Below are 16,022 nucleotides of genomic sequence, written 5' to 3' on the forward strand. Positions count from 1 at the left end.
TAGCCATAAAAATGTAAATTTTTATTAGGGATAACAAAATGCAATTCATTTAAAAAATTGCATTTAACTTTTAAACTGGCAGCTAATAGCCACAACTATAAAAATAATGATACCACCACCAAGCTGTAAATAGCTTCCAAACCCTCTCTGAAAAATACATAATCTTGTCATCATGAGTTCTAGTCATATTCTCATCTTCTGACAGATGGTTTATATACTTATAAATGTTATTCTTATAACATTTAAAAGATCTAATTAAGGCAGTTCCTTTTTTATATTCATATGACTATTTGTTTCCTTATATCCTTTAAAACTTTTGCTTTGTTTTTTCTAGCTCTCTTTTTATAACTTGGTGCTATATTCAAATATAATACTTATTTTAACAAGCTAACCAAATTTCCATTTTTTTCTTGTCTTTCCTAATACTTGTAAAAACTTTCCATTCTCAGTGTCTTGCCTTCTTATTCTTTCTTTCCTAAGAATAGAGTAATAGTTGCCACCTAATGTGAATACTATGTCATATAATGATGACTTTTTATCTCCATGGACTACTCAAAAAGAATTATGTGTTTTTTCTTATTTTTTGAGGTAAAGACACTTTTCTTTCTTTTTTAAAACTTCCATTATGTTGTACAGTGGTCTCTAGCTTTACAAAAATCTTTTGTATTAAATTTCTGTAGAATTTTTCATGATGAAAGAAGATAATGTTTAGTTTCAATGTTTGTGAGTTTAATGAAGGGAAAATGTTTATTATCATACTATCAAAGAATCTTTGGTATTGGACAATGTACATATCACTATTGACACTCATTTAAAAATATATGTTAATTTTTAGGAACATTTTTGTGTGTGGTATATTTAGTCAGGATATCCAAAGCAAATATATACTGTTCTAATTGGATAATTTTTGTCAATGTTTTTCAATAATGTATTCTTTTAGGCTAAAAGGAGTGAGTAAGCAGGTGATGGAATATAGAAAAAGACTAGATGATATTATTTGTTGGTTATCAAAGACTGAGAGTGCTGTGCAAAAGAGATCAACTACTGAGCTGGAAGAAAACCTGCAAGAATTAACAGTAAGTGGTTTATTTGTCTCTATATTTGCCAATGCTTTTTGGTGCATGAACATTTATGCTAAAAATAAGAGGTTGCATGACTGAAGAAGAAAAGGGGAAGAAACTTTGTTCTTTGTGGTAAATGTGGTGAACTTTAGAGGAATTTTTTTTAAGAGCAGCTATAATTTTGTTCTTGCAGAGGCAAGGTTTCACTCAGAGAAAAGTGACAGATCATGTGGTCTCAGTATTAGACCAAAGATTTTTAGGGTATTTTAAACAGACTTCAACATTTTGGAATACAATAATACTGTAAAGTATAGTTCTTTGCTGTTAGATTTAGAAGATAGTTACTGATAACTATCTTTAAAACTGAGTTTTTTAAGAAAATTCTGAATGACTTAGGAGCAACTCATCACAGCTTACTATATAGGCTTCTCATCATGATTGTATTAATCAAATGTCCTTTGTTGATCCACAACTAACAAGAATTTTTTATAGTTATATATGTATGCAATATGTAAAAATATGTAAAGATGAATATATATAAATGTATCCAAATATCCATACCTTTTTTATATCTATACATTTTATATATTTTGTGTTAAGAATTAAAATACTGTTGCAGAACAATAAGATTAATGTGCTCATATTTTTATTAAAAAAAAAAATTGTTAGGGGCGCCTGGGTGGCTCAGTCGGGTGAACGTCCGACTTCGGCTCAGGTCATGATCTCGTGGTTCATGAGTTCAAGCCCCGCGTCAGCTCTGTGCTGACAGCTTGGAGCCTGGAGCTGCTTCAGATTCTGTGTCTCCCTCTCTCTCAGCCCTTCTCCCGCTTGCCCTCCGTCTCTCTTAAAAATAAATCAACATTAAAAAGAAGATTAAAAAGAAATTGTGCATGTTGAAACACACATGTGCCTGCATCTAAGTATGCCTAAAAGGATGCCCCCTAATTGGATGAAACATTTTGCTTAAGGAGTATGATTGAGGCATTTTGGGAAAGGAACTTTTAATATAATGAAAAGTATGTGGCCAACAATTACTAAGTTTTCTTCTTGTTAGACAAATATCTAACAAAATTGTTCCTGTTTTACCTAAAAATTTCAATAGTTTTCTTGGAACATTTCACTCTGTAAACAATTTGGGGGCTGTCACAAAGAGTGCGATGGTATATTAGGTTAGGTAGAGATAAGGTAGAGATGAATGCATAAGGTGTTCCTGTGGTTTGTTTGTTTGTTTGTTTGTTTCTTTTTTTTTTTTGCATTTGATTAGAAAAGACATTATCTTCATTATCTAAGAACAGAATGTGAAACTACCAATGTAAATATGATATAATATGACCCTGTTAAGAGATTGGGTAAAGAGGGCCAAAGCACAAGGGCATACAAATGCACCCTGAAAATGTGTGTTCATTCCCATATCAGTTACAGTCTGTTAATATAAGTTCAGAGGCTCCTGGTGGTTCAGTTGGTTAAGTGTCCAACTCTTAGTTTTGGCTCAGGTTGTGATCTCCCAGTTTGTGAGTTCAAGCCCTGCATCAGACTCTGCGCTGACAGTGTGGAGCCTGCTTAGGATTCTCTCTCTCTCTCTCTCTCTCTCTCTCTCTCTCTCTCTCTCTCTCTCCCCTTCTCTCTGCTCCTCCCCCACCCTCTCAAAATAAACTCAAAAAACCAAACAGTTTGTTAATATAAGTTCAGGCTTTTATAAGTTTATTTTCTAAGAAAATAAAAGAAATTAGAAATCCACATTTCTTTTTTTTTTTTTAATGTTTATTTATTTCTGAGACAGAGAGAGGCAGAGCATGAGCGGGGGAGGGGCAGAGCGAGAGGGGGACACAGAATCCGAAGCAGGCTCCAGGCTCTGAGCTGTCAGCACAGAGCCCACCGCGGGGCTCGAACTCACAGACCATGAGATCATGACCTGAGCCGAAGCCGGACGCTCAACCGACTGAGCCACCCAGGCGCCCCGAGAAATCCACATTTCTAAGAATATAACTGAAAGAGACTTCTGATACAGTAGTTGAACTTTCCTCGGTATGACAACTTTCTTATGACAACTCTCTTCTGACTCCTTTAGGACTTAACCCGGGAGATGGATGTCCAAGCTGAAAAACTCAAATGGCTGAATAGAACTGAGTTGGAAGTGCTTTCAGATAAAAGTCTGAGCTTACATGAAAGACAAAAAATTTCAGAAAGCTTAAGAACTGTAAATTCAACGTGGAATAAGGTGTGCATTAAGAATTACTGTGATCCCTTTCTCATGTTTATTGATTTTGTTGTCAAGGAAGTGGGATTATATAACTGTTCTGCTTTTAAAAAGCATACCCAAACATGGGCACGTTTTACTAATGCTTACCAATGTTTGTAATTACTGCTTTTTTTCATCTGTCATGGACAGAAACATATATTCTCAGAGAATACTTTTTATTTTACATGGGATATTTTGGTCTAGGGATTTTGGGGTATATACTACATCAAATGAATGTTTATTAGAATTCGAAAATAAAATACCATATAAAGTTGTAAATTGTAGACCTTAAAATAACATCCTGATGTTGCACATGACTTCTTACCTATGTAGGTTTATTTTTAATGATTTTATTCAATCCATTAATTATTTTTAATGATATATTCTTTTATTCATATATTTACTGGGCTCCAGGCAGAGTATGTGCTAGCCTAGTATATACTAGAAATGACTAAGCTAAGGTCTTTCCCCTCATGTCATTACTTTTTTGCAGTTAAAACAAAGGCAGATAAAGTCATAGATTCTATTTATTTTACCCTGGTACATACCATATCAGAGTGTGAGGTCTGTCTGAGACACTGAATGGATGTGTCTCTGCCCCTGGTTTGGATAGATCCCATATCAGTCAATTTTACCCTTCTGGATCCCCTTAAAATGATACCCATCATTCTATATCTAATGATGCAGGTGCTTCATTGACCTAAATTCTCTAGTTGAGAATTATACCTTGATGAGTCACTGTTACTGATAACTCACACATGTGTATCTCTGGCCTTGACCTCTCTCTATGCTCTAGGCTTCCATGTACAATGACCTGTTCAGTATGTTCACTTGGCTGTCCAATGGGTATCTCATACTAACATACAAAATTGAGCTCCTGACCTCCACCTCCTCCCTGTGCTTTACTGTACTTCTCCCACCTCATTTCCTGGTAATTACTCATTATTGTTTGGTCAGAATCTTTAGAGTCAGTCTTATGAGTTACATCTTAATTTTAAGAACTCCAAAACTTGGAGTCACCATTATCAGTTTCTCCTTCAAAATACGTATCTATTTGATAGATGGTTTCCTGGACGGCCAGATGGCTTGATACAGGATAAAGCAAATGTAGCAAAATTATAACAATTGTAGGTGTTGGGTAGCATGCTGGGTGTTCCCTGTACTTTTTTTTCAACTTGTTTTTTAGGTTTGAAGAATGTCATAAATTTGAATGCTTTTACCTAACCCCATTGCTACTAACTAGTTCTAAGCCACCATCATCTCTTGTCTTGCTTACTACAACGGACTCCTCACCGGAGTCCCTGCTTCCTCCTCTGCCCTTTGCCAATCTCTTCTCAACAAAGCAGTGAAGTATTTGTTTAAACATAATTCCGATCAAGTAACTCCTCTGAGCAAAGCCCACTAATGGTTTTCCATCTCACTCGGAATAAAGGCTGAAGTTCTTACTGTGACTTGTTAGACCCCTCATGTTCTGGCTTCTTCTTTTCTCTCTGACTTCATCTTCCCGTCTCTCTCCCTTACACTACTCTCCAGACATGTTGGCCCTGTGTCAAACATGCCAGGCACAGCTTTTGCATATTCAATCAGAGCACACATATGTATTTAACACAAAGGATGTCAGTAGATATTGTGTGGAAGAGGACACAGTGGTTAATTTGGGAGCACCGAGTTAGACAAAGCCAGAAGTTCCTTTATCACTTCACGTTGATTTTACTCTACTTAGGTGAATTATGAGTGTCCAAGGTCAGACAGTACTTCCTGTGGAGAGAATTTCAATAAATGTACTTTGGGAAATACTGACCTGGAACATTTCATTCATTCATGTATTTATTCGCTCAGTAGTTTTGATTGGACTCTTGGTGTCTGCCAGGCACCATTTTAAGAACTAGGAATACAGCAAAGAGTATGACACTGCTTCTAACCCAAAGAGCTTAGTGTTGGTGAGACAAGTAGTCAAATACTTACAACATAGAGGTATCCATGGGGACATAAAGATAGTACACCTACCTGGCTTTGGGAAGCAATCATGGAAGATTTGGTGGAGATCATATCCATGCTAATTTAGAAAGAATGGATAAGTATGGGTAGATGAAGAATGGGGGAAGGAGCATCACAGGGAGAAGAATCGAAAAAGTGGAAGGGTCTACAGGGGACAGGGAATGAGCACAGTGCATGTGGGTCCTGGAAGTAGCTCAGTGTGCAGCAGGAGAAGAATAAGAGATGCTTGCAGACCCAGATCCTAGAGGCCTCATCATGCCTCAACAAGGAATTCGAGCTCCATCTTGAGAACACTTCATTGCCTTGAGAGCAGTGGATGGGTTTTAATCAGGAGAAAGTCACATCTTGAAAAATCACTCTAGCTTCACTTTAGAGATGGATGGCGTGATCCTAGCAATGGATGGCCTTAGGATAATATCAGGATATCAAGTAACTCCTCTGAGCAAAGACCAGTGTCCAGATCAGAATAACTGATCTGGAAAGATCAGTTAGAGTCATTAGATCACCTTGGGAAGGGGGTGGCAGGGAAATGGGTGATGAATTCAGATTTGGACATGTCTGAATATCCAATTGACAGAATGAGCTGGACTGAAGATACATTTTTCGGAGTTGTCAGCCTGTTAAAACTCCATATGATAAATGAAACCATTAGAAACCAGAACTCAGGGAGAGAAGCCAGGGTCAAGGGTAGGAAGACCAAAAAAACCTACCCTATAGAGTGTCAGTATTTAATGGATGGGCAGAGGAGAATGAGCTGGTGAAGGATGCTTAGAAGATCGATCAGAGAGGTAGGTGTAAAGTCAGGATTGCAGAATATTAACGGTATTCCGGGGAGGGGAGGGGACAACATTAAATGTTACAAAGGACTAGGACAGCTAAGGACTGGAGGGTACTCTTGACAGTAATGTCAGTAAAGTGGGGGCTTTGGCAAGACTGCAGTGGATGTGAGGGTGGAGACAGAAGCTCAGGCGTTGAGGGGGAAGAAAAGCAGCAGAACTATCACTTAGAATAACACTTCCTCTTTCAAAAATATAATCATCTTTATTTATATAGTATTCTTCTCTTTGTTTGGCCTGATGCTGTAGATATGCAGAGAAGTGCCTACCACATTGAAGGAATGCATCCAGGAACCCAGTTCTGTGTCTCAGACAAGAATGGCTGGTAAGATACAGTTTATTTCTTAACAAAAAAATTTTTTATAGGCATAACAAAATTTTATAATTTTAAGCATCCTATGGGAGTTAGAAAAACTTACTTAAAAACGCAGTGCAGTTGTGACTTATTATTCTACTTTTCAGTTACTTGAAAAGAATGTCTTTTTTAAAACAAGATATATTTCACTGTCCAGCATGTGCAAGGCATTCCTTGCCATGGTAGCTGAGACTTATTTCCTGGGACTGGAGTGGGATCTGGGTCTCCACAGAGGCTGCTGAAGGCCAGGGGAGAACAAGGTGAGGAAATTGAGGAATAGTTTTCTGGAGATGTGCAGTCTTTTCAGGACATCAGCCACAACCTGCTGTGTTAACATATTCTGGGGTCGTATAATTAGACACTGATCAGGACTGGAAACAGAAAGTTTGAATATTCTTGGAACCAGGTGGGAGATGGGGATTTAGAAGAGTTCTCCATCCCAGTGAAGATATGCACTGACAAGTGCTGATCACTGAGATTTGGAGAAAGAAGAGTCTGGTCACTGGTTATTTCCTACTCCTTGTCCAGAGTAGAGGGTGGGCTACTGCACAGAGGCCACCCCAGTCACTGCCCATCACTGCCTTGCAGGCTCATTGAAACCATCTCACCCTGCTCTGCCTCTGCCGAGTCACCAGGCAAACCTCCAGGTGTGATTAACCCTAACTTCCCACTTATTCTGTGCCAGCTGTGGTGGTGCTGCTGATTCTCCCCTTCCTCCTCTTCTTCCACTCCCCCCACCGCTCCCCTCCCCTCCTTTTCCTCCTCTCTCTCTTCCTGCCTTCTTCCCTTCCTTTGTATTCCCCCACCCTGCCGCACGCATCCTCCTTCTCATCCTCCCCCTCCTCTCCTCTGCCCCCTCCACCTTCTGTTTCTCCTTAGGATTCTGGAAAAGTATGAGTGGTGAGACTTTTAAGAAAACTTATTTGAAATCGCAGGCTTGTTGAGGGCCCAGTTTGTGTTGTGTTCTTACACAAGAAGTACCTGGGGCCTAGTTGGTCAGCTGTTGATTACATTCAAAACACTTGAATTAACATTTGAGTATTGCTGCCTTGCAAATACAAACTCAACCCCATAAGGACAGGAAACAGACTTGATGCATTTTAGGAAAGGGCAATAGGCTATCTTACCTTTTTAAATGATCTTATGACAAAGGAACAGAGAAAGTTTTAATACACAACATTTTAATACACGTTTAGTAGAAGAGCTAATAGCAGAAGTACACCTTCCAGTAGGTGGGCAGTTCATTCTTAATAAGACATTCGTCCCTGGAACAGGTATGAGACCTGAAATTTATTTCAGTGTGTCCCTCTCGTCCTACATGGTGTTTTTTTTTTTTTTTTAACTCCATTTCTTCTTCTTTTTATTATAGTCAAAAAATAAAATTAACCATTTCAATGTGAACAATCCAGTGCCATTCGGATTGACATGTGAATACATTCACAGTATTGTGCAACCACCACCTCTGTCTGGTTCCAAAATACTTCCATCATTCCAAAGTAAAATCTCTTACTCATTTAGCTGTTTCTCCCCATTCCATTCTACCCCCAGGCAGTGGCAACCACCAATCGCTGTGTCTCCATGGATCGTCTATTCTGGGTATTTCTCATAAACGGAATCAGACTGTGTTTCTTTCACTTGGCATGTTGTTTTCGTGGTTCATCCATGCCAGCTTCCCTTGCTGACCACGCTCGTGGGTACTCAGCACTCACAGACAATCCTACTGCACTTTCTTCTGAGCTCCCCTGGCTGCCCATCTCTCCACTCATGACCTCTTCTCATTTTTAAAAGACGAAACACGTTTTGCCCACCAAGATCTTTTTCCCATCAGAGAGAATCCCTGTACGTAGGTTTCTCTACATCTGTGCTCACAAACTGTGCGTGCTTCCCACTTCCCTGGAGGATTTATCTCTCTTCTTTCTGAGATCACGTCCTCCCCTTGTGCTTTGCATCACATCTTCTCTTGGCTTTTTACTTACCCTCTTTCTCTGTTCTTTACTGGACCATTCTCGCTGGCATACCGCTCTGGTCAGTGCATTTTCACCGACATGTAGTACTCCATGCACAGATCCACTGCAGTCCTCAGAACCCTCTCCTTTAGTATGCTCACTGGTCCCATGGCTTTAGCCACTTTTTAACTTTGGATAGCCCAGCCAGTGCTTAGGCCAATACACTTGAAGTCACCCTTGACTTTTCTCTGGAGTTAAGATCTAATTATTCAGCAAATTGTCGGTCCTGTGTGTCATCCCCATGTCTCATCCCAACTACTTCCCTGGTCTTGAACACCCTCATCTTTCATCTGTGTTACAGGAATAATCTCCTAACTCACTGTCCTGATTCTCTTTTTGCCTTACCACTCTTCCATAATCTATTCTGCTAGCAGCTAAGTCATGCTTTACAAACATAGGTTTTATTGTGTCCCTCGTGGCTCATAATCTTGTTATATCTTTTGTCATCCATAAATGAGTGCTAAAGTCTTACCTGGTCCAGAAGACCGTGTGTGATCTGCCTGCTGCCCCCCTTTCTAATTGCATTTCTTACCACTTTTCCCTTTGTTTGTTCTATTTCAAACACGTTGGTCTGCTTGCTATTGCTAACATGCTGAGAACATTTCCATTTATGGCTCGTGTGCTTGCTGCTTCTTCTTTCCTTCTTCTTCCAGTGCCCTTCTTTCAGATACCTGCCTGATTCACACACTCCATTCAGTTCTTTCCTCAGATGCTACCTCAGGCCTTTCCTGACCCTGGCCGCCATTTCTCAAATACATCCCATCTCTCTCCCATCTTCTTGCATTAGTTTTACTTCACAACATCTGTCTATTCCACTAGCGTGCAGGCCCCCCGAGGGCAGGACCTTTGTCTCGCACATACTCCCATACTAGTAGCATCTAGAACAGTGCTTGCACGTAGTAGGTCCCTCTGAGGTATTTGGTGATTTGACACGATGGGTGAATATTGAGGTTGTTTCAGTGTTTTGAAAGCAACAGTGAGGATTGGGCAGAATGATACGTGAGGTATTCTCTAGGGTCTGTCGTGGTGGAATTGCTGGGTCATGGAAGATGAACAACTTCTACTTCACTAGATGTTGTCTAGACAGCCTGTTCCGGTTCACACTGCCGCCAGCCACGGGAGGGCTCTCATTGTTTTGCATGTTACTGCCACTTCAGCATTATATTCTCGGGACTCCTTTACACTTTTAAAAACTATTGAAGACACTCAAAGTGGGAGTTATGTTTATAAATATTTACCTAATTAAAAAAACCCAGAAATTTGAAGCATTACTTATTAATTTGTCTAAAATAGCAATAATGAATCTATTATGTTAGCAAAAACAGCATGTTTTTGTAAATATTAATATTATAAACTAATTTTTCCAAGACAAAAATTGAACTAGAGAGTGACATTGCTTTACACTTTTGAAAATCCTTCGTTTCTGGCATCTGAGAGGACATCTGGATTCTCACTGCCACTTCTGCGATTAGTTTGTTGTGGAACCACACGTGATGCATGTAGTCTTGAGTGCAGAACCCCTCTACACTCAGGAAGGAATGAGTGTGAAAAGGCAAATCACTTATGATAATCCTAATTTGGAAGGGTTTCTGGGCACCCAGAGCTCCCCAGACGTTATGTTGTGAACCTGTGACGGATAGAGATAGGGCATTTCATTTCAGTTTGCATTTTTTTCAGTTGCCTGTGTGATTGAGCCTTTTTCATGTTTATTTCTTTCTTGCTTCCTCTTTTGTAGATTGTCTGATTGATGCTTACGGAGTTTAAAAAATTATTTTGGGAGTGCCTGGGTGGCTCAGTCGGTTAAGAGTTCCGACTCTTGATTTTTGGCTCGGGTCATGATCTCACAGTTGGTGGGATAGAGCCTTGTGTGGGGCTCTGCACTGCTTGGGATTCTCTCTCCTCTCTCTGCTTCTCCCCTGCTCCTATGGTGCATGCATGTGTATGCGTGCACTCTTTCTCAAAATAAACTATTTTGGTTACGAATTCCTTGTTTAGAGTGTACATTGCAAATATCCTGTCCCTTAGTATGTGGCTTTTTTTTTTAATGTTTATTTATTTTTGAGAGACAGAGACACAGAGCATGAGTGGAGGAGGGACAGAGAGAGAGGGAGACACAGAATCCGAAGCAGGCTCCATGCTCTGAGCTGTAAGCAGAGAGCCCAACGTGGGGCTCAAACCCACAAACTGTGAGATCATGGCCTGAGCCGAGGTTGGATGTTTAACTGACTGAGCCACCCAGGTGCCTCTATGGCTTCTAATATTTTTATTAGTGGTGCTATTTTCAGAATTCTTAAACATTAATGGTCTATCAATAGCTTCCCCTTTTTGTGTGTTTTTAGAGCATTTTTAGTACTCCAAAATCGGAAAGCTTCTTTTTTTTTATATTTTCAACTGACGGTTGTACAGTTTTGATTTTCATATTCAGGTTCTTCATCCACCAAGAACTAATTTCCCCAAGGTGCATGTGAGGTCAAATTCTGTCCCATCATCTCTTCGCTCCAGCCATGGGTGTCCACTCTTGCCAGCATAGCATCATTTATTGGCCAGTAAATTCCTCCTCATTGATCTTTAATGCAGTCTCTGCCAAGGTCAGGTTTCTCTGCCACCTATGCACTGTGGCTCGTCTCTTCCAGTGGTCTCTTTGGATGTCTGGGCCCATAAAATACTGAGTTAATCATTAATTATTAGCTAAGTGATACAACTAAATATCTGGTAGGGCATAACCCCCCACCTGTTTTCACTGTGGTCCTTTTCTTTTTTTTTTATTTCTTTTCTTTTTTTTATTAAAATTTTTTTTAATGTTTATCTTTGAAGGAAAGAGAGACAGAGCGTGAGTGGGGGAGGGGCTGAGAGAGAGGGAGACACAGAATCTGAAACAGACTCCAGGCTCTGAGCTGTCAACACAGAGCCTGACAGGAGGCTCGAACCCACAAAGTGCGAGATCATGACCTGAGCTGAAGTTGGTCGCCCAACTGGTGAGCCACCCAGGCACCCCAACTGTGGTCCTTTTCTATATTGATTTGAAAATCTGATTGTGAATATATGATTTTGCCAAGTTACATGTAGACTTGTTGGGATTTTTATTAGAATTGTGCTTAATGTATAGATTGACTATGTTTTTTTTTAGAAAAAAATTTAAGCCTCATCTAATATACCGTATGCTAACGTGGATTTCAGATGGAGCTAATAGTTAATTCTTTTATCAACACTAAAGAAAAATAATAACCAACCTCTCATTATTAAAAACAAAGGAAGACGGGACGCCTGGGTGGCTCAGTTGGTTGAGCATCCGACTTCGGCTCAGGTCATGATCTCGCAGTTTGTGAGTTCGAACCCCTCATCGGGCTCTGTGCTGACAGGTCAGAGCCTGGAGCCTGCTTTGGATTCTGTGTCTCCCTCTGTCTGCCCCTTCCACGCTCATGGTCTGACTGTCTCTGTCTCCCAAAAATGAATAAACATTAAAAAAAAAATTAAAAACAAAGCAAGACAAAAACAGAAAAGCAAACAAAAAATAGAGAAAATATTTATCAAATCTTTGGAAAAGACAAGAGTGTAACTGTAAACGTTCTGGGAAAACAATCCCCCGAGACAAATTTATGGATTTGATCAAAAAAATTGAATCCTGAAGTAGAAACATTGCTTTCAGCGACATGGCAAATGTTCATCTTTCCTATAAAAAGAATTCATCTAAACTGATAATGAAGCAGATAAAGAACACAGTTATAAATTATCCCATATTTTAGTAAACATAAAAAAATATTTGCATTCATTGACAGTCAAAGAAGCATTAAATGAAGACAATGGTGAAAGATGTATTTATCCATTGAAATAGGATATTGTTGGTGTGGACGTAGGATTTTTGTCAGTTCCATACACTGCTGCTAGAAGTCTAAATTTCTGACCATTTTTTTTTATGTTTATTCATTTTTGAGAGAGACAGAGTGCGAGCCGGGGAGGGACAGAGAGAGAGGGAGACACAGAATCCAAAGCAGGTTCCAGGCTCTGAGCTGTCAGCACAGAATATGATGTAGGGCTTATACTCACGAATTGTGAGATCATGACTTGAGCTGAACTCGGACGCTTAACCAACTGAGCCACCCAGGTGCCCCTAAATTTCTAACTTTTAAGCAAAACGATTTGGCAGTAAGTCTTAGATACATTAAACTTTTTCATATTTTCTGATCCCGTAATTCTACTTTGGGAAATTTATACTAAGGTGGTAATCAAAAATGTGCAAAAATACATAAAAAGATAACCCTTGCGAGTTCTTTTTTAAAGTAAAATTTCAGGAGCAATTTAAGTATCCAGCTGCAGAAGGGTTAACTAAAAGTTAGTGAATATATTCTGTGTACATAGTGAATATATATACTAAGTAAATAGTGTTGTACTTAGTATATATATTTTCTCTTATATACACATATACATACATAAGAATATATACTTATGTAGATCAGTACATGAGTAAGTATTCATGATGAGTTTGTAGCTGGGGCCCAGAGGTGCTTGCACCTGGTTCTGGTGGTCCCAGACAGACCAGGTTTGGCCACTTGCGACTGATAGAGTCCAAAGGCAGAGAGAGGAGTGGTGGAGAAAAAAGAAAGGAATTTCTTTCAGTAAGGCCAATACGGGGAAGACAGCGGACTAGTATCTCGAAGAGTTTCCAAAGTGCTGAAAATACGTCTAGGTTTATGTAAGGAAAAGGTGGGACAAGGGTCAGTGATTATGTGCAGGTGGGCGGTGAAGGTCAGGTCCATCATTGTCCTGGAGTCCATCACATGGGGTCTTGCTGGCTCAGGGCATTCCTTGTTGCTTGAGGGGTACTTTCGGTTCCCATCTTGGGATGCTTTGCCTGCAGGGTCTTTTGCCTGAGTTCAGAGATAAGCTGGAAAGAAGAACTGAATCAATTAGAAAGTTTGAAGTAAAAAGGGAAGTACTCAAAGACTTCTTTCAATTTTATTAAGAATGACTAATACTCATAAAGTTAATTGGAAAAGAATAGAAAATTAGAATAAATTGACTTTACAAATTAAGGCAAACATCTTGACAAAATAAAGTAGCAGTCCTAATTTTCCTATAGTTGATTTACTTTTTATTTTATTTTCTCTTGGTGTCAGTGTGAGTTCCTTCTAACTTACTGCTGCCCTAGACTATTGTGGGACAGTTTAATTGGCTTTATGGCTACCACGGACATATGGATTCGACAGGAAATACCACTGCCATTTTTAGGATGAAAAAATAAAAACGTCTTATAATTTTTTTTTTACTTAAACTAAATTTCATGTAAACACACACGCAAATCACCACTAGGCCACCACAGTCAGAATCTCCTGTTGATGTATTAATACTTTGCCACATTTTTAAATTTCAGCTCATCCTAATGTCCAAAAGGTGGTGCTAGAATCATCTGCGTCCGATATTCCTGTTCTGTCTCCTCGTACTTCGGAAATTTCAATTCCTGCTGATCTGGATAAAACCATAACAGAACTAGCTGACTGGCTGGTCCTGATCGACCAGATGTTGAAATCCAACATTGTCACTGTCGGGGATGTAGAAGAGATCAATAAGACAGTTTCCCGAATGAAAGTAAGTACATAATGTAAAGGCTTGTCATGGAAATACCACACACAGAAGCAGACAAGATCTGTTTGGAGCTCCTTTGTTTGTCCTAAACCCTGGGAGAACGAGCTTTAAAAAACTCTCTCTCTGTCAAACAGCCATGCTGTTTGGCTAGCTCCAAAGAGAAAATTGTTTCTTGCATTTTTAGTGTTTTTGTAAGATGAGGTTTACCAACTTGAAGTGTAGACTCAGTGTATTTTATTTGTATTTAAATTTTTTTTTAATATTTATTTTGAAAGGGAGAGAGAGAGAGAGAGAGAGTGCACATGTACTCATGGAAGCATGTGGGGAAAGGGCAGAGAGAGAGAGAGAGAGAGAGAGAGAGAGAATTCCAAGCAGGTTCTGCACTGTCAGTCCAGAGCCCCATGTGGGGCTCAATCTCACAAACTGTGAGATCATAATCTGAGCCAAAATCAAGAGTTGGACGCTTAACTGACTGAGCCACGCAGCCACGCCTAGACTCAGTGTATTTTAAAATCTAAAACTGATACCTTAAAGGGAGACACATCAATACAAATGCAAACTAGTGTTAGATTTAATGCCTACTGTGATGTAGGATATTTTCCTAAAGCCCCTTTTTACTTTATATTTTGTAATGAGCTTCTGTGTTTAATTGCTGACTTCAGAAGTGAGAATCTCATGCCTAGAAATTTGTTACCATGCATACACCATCTAACATAAATTTTCAGTATTCATAGTGTGCTAGTTTCTGGGCTGTGTGTTATATAGGGATACTGAAAAGGACATACCAGGTAGAAATTGGCAATGTACCATAAAATAATAACAATAGCTATTGCTAACTTTTATTAGGTGCTTAAAATGTGCTGGGCAGTTTAGGAAGTATTTCACATGTATCATCTCCTTCACTTTTTTAACAGTCTTTTGAGGTAGGTATTGATTTTATCCCCAGACTACAAATATGTCCAAAGTGAGGCGGAGGCACTGGGTACACGTAAGTAGAGACGTTGCTCCAGCAAGGCAGAATCTGATAGAAGCCATAGCATAGCTATAAGCCACCTGTTAGGGGAGCCAGGATGAGGAAGGAGATTACTTCACAATGGTGGAAAGCGTACTGTGTGGGATTTTGACATCTGGACATAAAGTAAATGGCATTCCTGATACAGGGAACAGAGTGAATAAGGACATGAGGTAGGGGAGCGTGAGGGACATTGGGTCAACATTGGTGCAGGAAAGAAGTGTAGTGGGCGGTCAGATAGCAAAGGCAGGTTCAAGTTCACTTTGGGAGCGAGCTCCTAGACCGTGCAAAGCCCGTTGGGCTTTTGGTCTGTGAGCAGTTCTTTTTACCCCTTTTCTTTTTCTTTTTTAATTGTGGCTGAGGACTGATGATAATAGAGTGCTGCTTTGGTAAGAAGACTGGGATGCTTCTTAGTGCTTAGGATAAATTGGAGGCAAGAGATACTTAAAGCAACCACAAGAGCCCTTTCCGAGTGGCTAAGATGATGCTATTGCAATTAATGGAAATAAGGAATAGAAGAAATGGAACGTGGATGAGGGTTTGATTGATTTAGTTTCAGATATGTTGTGTTGAGAGGTTCTTAGGCCAATTAGAAGGAAATAATCAGCATTCATTGAAATGTTTCTCTGGGATTCAGGATTAGAAGTTGTGCATAATCCATTTCAAGATAATATTTGACACTATCAGGCTAATTGAAATCTGAAAAATTAGTGAATTTATAAAGAGGAAGAGCTGGGAGAGAATCTTTGCCACACTATTTGTGGTTACTGGAAATTGTGTTTTCTAATCTTTATGGCTTTTTATTAGTTCTATGTTGGGAACACTATATTCCTCATATTTTAAACCTTTTGCCCCTATTTATCAGTACTGAGATAAATCCCCTGCAGCAGCATTTTTCACGTCTGTATGCATTTAATTCGCAGTTATCCCAATAG

At 39.4% G+C, this 16,022-nt stretch overlaps 1 protein-coding gene across 6 annotated transcripts in view; it reads left to right on the top strand.

The window, feature by feature from the left end:
- The window catches only part of UTRN (utrophin), a 478,053-nt gene that overhangs the window by 203,379 nt on the left and 258,652 nt on the right, over nucleotides 1-16,022 (top strand). For all 6 annotated transcript variants that reach the window (XM_043592533.1, XM_043592535.1, XM_043592534.1 and 3 more), the window contains exons 43-46: nucleotides 941-1,076; nucleotides 3,130-3,279; nucleotides 6,384-6,459; nucleotides 13,864-14,078. In XM_043592533.1, the coding sequence (XP_043448468.1) occupies nucleotides 941-1,076; nucleotides 3,130-3,279; nucleotides 6,384-6,459; nucleotides 13,864-14,078 (577 nt within the window). The remainder of the gene's footprint in view (nucleotides 1-940; nucleotides 1,077-3,129; nucleotides 3,280-6,383; nucleotides 6,460-13,863; nucleotides 14,079-16,022) is intronic.

The sequence above is a fragment of the Prionailurus bengalensis genome, chromosome B2 (genome assembly GCF_016509475.1).
Source record: "Prionailurus bengalensis isolate Pbe53 chromosome B2, Fcat_Pben_1.1_paternal_pri, whole genome shotgun sequence".
In the NCBI taxonomy this organism is placed as follows: Eukaryota; Metazoa; Chordata; class Mammalia; order Carnivora; family Felidae; genus Prionailurus; species Prionailurus bengalensis.